The sequence below is a fragment of the Callorhinchus milii genome, unplaced genomic scaffold, assembly GCF_018977255.1.
Source record: "Callorhinchus milii isolate IMCB2004 unplaced genomic scaffold, IMCB_Cmil_1.0 Scaffold394, whole genome shotgun sequence".
NCBI classification, from domain to species: Eukaryota; Metazoa; Chordata; class Chondrichthyes; order Chimaeriformes; family Callorhinchidae; genus Callorhinchus; species Callorhinchus milii.
The window spans coordinates 1-6,001 of NW_024705135.1; the positions used below are offsets into that span (position 1 = coordinate 1).

At 56.2% G+C, this 6,001-nt stretch overlaps 1 protein-coding gene across 1 annotated transcript; it reads left to right on the plus strand.

Annotated features, from left to right (window-relative positions):
• Nucleotides 1-595: 595 nt before the first annotated feature.
• On the plus strand, nt 596-5,776 carry LOC121852080 (serine/threonine-protein kinase MRCK alpha-like). The gene is made up of 9 exons (XM_042346197.1): nt 596-705; nt 1,335-1,535; nt 1,792-2,040; nt 2,742-2,821; nt 3,020-3,089; nt 3,965-4,055; nt 4,628-4,689; nt 5,023-5,103; nt 5,609-5,776. Exons 2-9 carry the CDS (start codon nt 1,371-1,373, stop codon nt 5,684-5,686), a joined length of 876 nt encoding a protein of 291 aa, XP_042202131.1. The 5' UTR covers nt 596-705; nt 1,335-1,370; the 3' UTR covers nt 5,687-5,776.
• Nucleotides 5,777-6,001: the final 225 nt, after the last annotated feature.

Sequence of the window (6,001 nt, forward strand, 5' to 3'; positions counted from 1 at the left end):
CCCCCGTCACTCTCCTCCCCCCTCTCTCTCCCCCCGTCTCCCCCGTCTCCTCTCCCCCCCGTCCCTCTCCCCCCGACCTCCCCCTCCTCCCCCGTCACTCTCTCCCCCTCTCTCCTCCCCTCCCTCTCCCTCTCCCCCCGTCACTCTCCTCCCCCCCCCGTCACCTCTCCCCCCCGTCACCTCTCCTCTTCTCCCCCCGTCACTCTCCCCTCCCCCCCGTCACCTCTCCTCCGTCACCTCCCCCCGTCACCTCTCCTCTCCCCCCCCGTCACCTCTCCTCTCCCCCCCCGTCACCTCTCCCCCCCGTCACCTCTCCTCTCCCCCCCGTCACCTTCTCTCCCCCCCTCACCTCTCCTCTCCCCCCGTCACCTCTCCTCTCCCCCCCGCCCTCTCCTCTCCCCCTCACCTCTCCTCTCCCCCCGTCACCTTCTCCGTCACCCTCCCCTCTCCCCCGTCACCTCTCCTCTCCCCCCCGTCACCTCTCCTCTCCCCCCGTCACCTCTCCTCTCCCCGTCACTCTCCTCTCCCCGTCACCTCTCCTCTCCTCCCGTCACCTCTCCCCCCGTCACCTCTCCTCTCCCCCCGTCACCTCTCCTCTCCCCCCCTCACAGAGACGTGAAACCGGACAATGTGCTGTTGGATGTCGGAGGGCACGTGAAACTCGCAGATTTTGGCTCTTGTTTGCGTCTCAATGAGGACGGGCGGGTGAGTGAGTGAGTGAGTGAGAGAGCGAGCGGGGGGGTGGGGGAGCTCTGTGCAGACCTGTAGCTCAGGGGTTAGAGCCCTCGTCTCGCAAGCGAGAGGACCCGGGTTCGATTCCTGGGCAAGTTTCCTTACTCCCCACACACACAGACACACACACACACACACACACAGACAGACACACACAGACAGACATACACACAGACAGACACACACACACACATACACACACACACACAACACACACACAGACACCCTACGGCCTGTTTACCGCAGTCAGAAGGACCATGTTAAGGTCGATTGGGGATCACTTTCCGGGGGTAATAATCCCTTCAGAATAATAGTAATGTCGTCACTCAACCCACGGCTGTTTGTGGGGACGTCGGGGCCAATTGCGCTGCGTTTCACCCACAAAACACACAGTCACTACACTTTACAGTGTATCCTGTGAAGCATTTTGAGACGTCTCGAAGACGTGATGAGGCGCCGGGTCAGACGCTGGGATTATTATTATTAAACAATCGCTGTGTTGGTTGCTGTGCGATCACTCACTGTGTCACTGTGTGTCGTGCCCCCCTCTCCCCCCCCTCCCTCTCCCCCCCCTCCCTCTCCCCCACCCCCGTGTGTGGCAGGTCTGCTCCTCGTTGGGGGTGGGGACCCCAGACTACATGGCCCCCGAAACGCTGCTGGCCCTGGAGGATGGGACCCAGACGTATGGGGCCGAGTGTGACTGGTGGGCTCTGGGGGTCTGCGCCTACGAGATGCTCTTCGGAGAAACGCCTTTCTACTCTGAGTCCCTGTCTGCCACGTACAGCAACATCATCCATCACAGGGTGAGCGACCGAGACAACACAGGACACCACACACACACAGTCCGCACAAGACCCTCCTCTTCAACCAACCGCACCCTCGGTCACCCTCCTACCCCCCACCCTCCACCCCCTCCTGATCCCAACCCCAGCTCGGGGCCAAACCCCTAACAATTTGGGATTAATCAATTAATTCCCCCAAATCATCTCTCTCTCTCACTCTCTCTCTCTCTCTCTCTCTCCCACTCTCCCACACACACACTCTCTCTCTCTCTCATAGGAACATTTCCGGTTCCCGGACAAGATGACCGGAGTGACTGGAAAAGCCCGGGACTTGATCCGGGGTTTGCTGTGTGAGCGAGAAGAGAGGCTGGGGCGAGAGGGACTGGCGGACTTCGAGAGACAAGATTTTTTCCAAGGGGTTCCCTGGGGGAACATGGCTGACTGTTTACCCCCTTTCATCCCACACATCACACATCCCACTGACACCTCCAACTTCGAAGTAGAGGACGAGAGTTTAACATTCTCGGTTTGTTGTGTTCCACTCAGTCACTGGGAATCCTCCCACTCAGATCCCGTCAACCTCTCCGCTCCCTCTGCTCAGGGGGCTCCAGCCTGTTCCACATCCCCCCACCCCACCCCACATCCCCCCACCCCACCCCACATCCCCCCACCCCCCCCCACATCCCCCCACCCCACCCAGCCCTCGGGCTCTCTCTCTCTCTCTGCCCCCACCCTCTGGAACTCCATCCCACATTCACTTCCGCCTCTCTTCTCCCTCACCACCTTCAAGGCCTGTCTCAAGCCCTTCCTCTTCAACCAACCGCACCTTCAGTCACCCCCCCCCCCCTCCCCACCCTCCACACCCTCCTGATCCCAACCCCCAACTCGGGTCCAAATCCCAGACTGTCCAGCGCCTCGGGACGTCCTCCCGACGGGAGAGATTCCGTGTAAATGTTGTGTGTTGTTGTTGGAACGGGATTGTTGGCCGGAACACTGGGAGAGACAGAGAGAAACTCCCTTCTCTTTTCCCACTCGACTGCGCTGTGGGGGGAGATCTTTAACGTCCGCCCTGAACAGGGCACAGACCGGGACTGAGTGAGGTTTAATGTCTCATCTCATTGTCTCCAACAATGAAGCGCTCTCTCTCTCTCTCTCTCTCTCTCAAGCCATAGTTAATTCCTTCTCTCTCTCTCTGCCCCCCCACACCACCACCGCTCCCCTCCTCAGGAAAACTCCCATCCACCATTCCCAGGGCCTTTCCAAGGAATCCATCTCCCGTTTGCTGGATACACCTTCTCATCTCTCAGGTACACCTTTCCCATCTCATTCATCCCGGGAAACACGGAAACCTGGGAATGTGTGTCAGACACTGTGTGTGTGTGTGTGAGACACTGCGTGTGAGAGACACTGTGTGTGTGTGTGTGAGACACTGTGTGTGTGTGTATGAGAGATTATGTGTATGGCCGACTTTTAGACCCCCAGTGACGAGGGTCTCCTGCCCGCAGACATAGCCAGACCACTCAGGAGATGAAGGGGACACATGCGGGCGACATTGAGCTTGGCTCCGATACACAGGTAACAAACCCCACCCCCACACATTCTAATAATAATAATCCTTACATTTGACCCAACGCCTCATCACGTCTTCGAGACGTCTCACAGCGCTTCACAGAATACACTGTAAATTATAGAGACTGTGTGTTTTGTGGGCGAAACGCGGCAGCCGATTGCGCACAGCGACGTCCCCACAAACATGGATTGAGTGACAAAATTAATATTGTTTTGGAGGGATTATTACCCTCAGAACGTGATCCGCCAATCAACTAACAAGCGGGTTCCTACTGACTACTGGTAAACAGAGGAGTGTCTGTGTGTCTGCGTTTGGGGGGGTGGGTGTGGGGGGGAGTAAGGAAACTTCCCTAACCTGACCTGACCCGCCCAGGAATCGAACCCGGGTCCTCTCTCTGGCTTGCGAGGCGAGGGGTCTAACCCCTGAGCTACAGGGGTTGTGGGGTGCGAGGGGAGGGGTCTAACCCCTGAGCTACAGGGGTTGTGGGGTGCGAGGCGAGGGGTCTAACCCCTGAGCTACAGGGGCTGTGGGGTGTGAGGCGAGGGGTCTAACCCCTGAGCTACAGGGGCTGTGTGTGTGAGGCGAGGGTCTAACCCCTGAGCTACAGGGGCTGTGGGGTGTGAGGGAGGGGTCTAACCCCTGAGCTACAGGGGCTGTGGGTGGAGGGCGAGGGGTCTAACCCCTGAGCTACAGGGGCTGTGGGGTGCGGGGCCAGGGAGGGGTCTAACCCCTGAGCTACAGGGGCTGTGGGGTGCGAGGGGAGGGGTCTAACAGGACTACAAGAGATCAGCCTCTCAGCGCAGAGTGCGGCTGAGATCAGTAACTTGGGTCAGATTGAAGTTTGCCTCTGTCAAGTGAGGACAGTGTCCTGTACCTGCAGACCGTCTTCCGGAGTGTTCCGGGTGCGTCGGAGGAGGAAATGTTGAAGTTGAGGAAAGAGATGGAGGAAATGAAGATGAGGACAAACCTGAGTAAGTGGATCTCTCTCTCTCTTCCTGACTCTCTTTCGCTGTCTCTCTCTCTCGTTGTCTCTCTCTCTCTTTCTTTCTCGCCGTCTCTCTCTCTCTCTCCTCTTTCTGTCTCTCTCTCCCTTTTCTTCATCGAGGTTCCTCAACCAGAGAGATTCCATCTGCTCCGACCTGAGAATAAATAAGAATATTTGCGCCAATTGCGCCCATCGACGTCCCCACAAACAGCCGTGGATTAAGTGACCAAATTATTATTATTTTTTTTTGAAGGGATTATTCCCCCCGGAAAGTGATCCCCCAATCGACTAACAAGTGGGTTCCTACTGACTGCCGGGAACACAGGCGTGTGTGTGTGTGTGTATATATAGAGTAAGGAAACTTGGCTAAGGTTTCGCCCTCACCCCCCCCCCCCCCCCCGGAATCGAACCTCTGACTTGCGAAGCGAGGGCTCTAACCCCTACACTATGGGAAGAAGAGGACAAAGAAAAGGGAGGGCGGGGGGGGGGGGAAGGGGGGAGAAGAGGAGGGGGTGTTTCTGATCCATGTTACATGACGTTTCCTCGTCTCCCCCACAGGTCCCACACCTTTCGACCCCCAGGACCTGCCACTGCCCTTGGAGTTGGACAATGTTTGGGGGGTGAGTACGTAGTGAGCTCAGTGGGACGTTGTCATGGTGACGGACTCCCCCCTTCCCCCCCAAATAAAATACATAGAAACAGGCCATTCAGCCCCTCCAGCCTGTTCTGCCATTCTATAAGATCGAGGCTGATCTGTACCTCAACTCCATTTACCCCCTTTTGCCCCATATCCCCTGATCTGACACAACAAAACTGGCTCCAATGTACACGTAGTGACTGTGGACTGTGAGACGTCTCGACGACGTGATAAGGCACTGTACTAAACACGAGGATTATTATTAATATTATTTCTCTAATCTCAGTGTTCCCTCTCTCTCTCTCCTGTATAACAGACAGACTGTGCCTTCAGTGAGACAGTCTCCAGCTCACCAGTGGTGATGCCTATTCTCCGCCATCTCATCCTCTTCGCTGGGGTACGTTTATTTACCTGTGAGCCCCCACCTCCCCAACCACCACCTCACACCAAACTCCCCCCCCAAGAGAAGGATGGGACAAGGCGGAGGGAGGGATTGAGGGGGAGAGAGAGTTTCGGAGCGTAGTGGCTGAAAGCGCGGCTGAAAGGGCATGAAGGGTTTTGAAGACGAGTGTGAGAGGATCTTGAAATCGATCTGTTTGGTGATTTGGAGCCAGTGGTGCCCGGCGAGGGCTGGGGAGATGGGAGGCGGGGGGGGGTTAGAGCGGGTGGGATAGGGAGCAAGAACTCTTCCCACTCACCTCATGTCAATGCTGGAAGCCGAAGCCCTGATGGTTAGGATGTTCCTCTCCTCACTCCCTGTCTGTTCAAAGCGGACGTTAAAGATCTCCCGCGACGCTGTCAGGGGGGAAAGAGAAGGGAGTTTCTCTCTCTCTCTCTCTCTCGCTTCGCGGCTGTTTGTGGGGACGTGGCTTGGGATGTATAAGGTGATTTTTTTCCGACAGGTTCTTAAGCCGAGGCGAGCTATGAAGGGGTTCCGCCTCCTGTGGCTGGCTGGAACTCGATCTTCGATGACCAGCTAGAGACTAGGACTTCACTGAGTGTCTCTCGTCATAAAACTATCCTTGTTCACTGCTTTGTTAAAGATTGTGTGTAATATAACTATACATTATATTATCTCTGTCTCTCTCACATTCTATATACATAATTAGAATTCTCCCATCACACACACACACACACTTATCACACTGTCCAGAGCTCTCAAAGCGCTTCACGGGATTTTACCAAGAGAGAGTGTCAAACAGAGACAGATAGAGAGAGAAATAGAGACAGTGAAGAGAGACAGAGGGAGAGACAGTGAAGAGAGACGGTGAAGAGAGTCGGTGAAGAGAGAGACA

Coding starts and splice junctions, on each gene's coding strand:
- LOC121852080 (XM_042346197.1), top strand. CDS start 1,371: ATGGCCCCCGAAACGCTGCTGGCCCTGGAGGATGGGACCCAGACGTAT. Junction 4,056..4,627: donor GAAGATGAGGACAAACCTGA/GTAAGTGGATCT, acceptor TCTCCCCCACAG/GTCCCACACCTTTCGACCCC. Junction 5,104..5,608: donor ATCTCATCCTCTTCGCTGGG/GTACGTTTATTT, acceptor TTTTTCCGACAG/GTTCTTAAGCCGAGGCGAGC.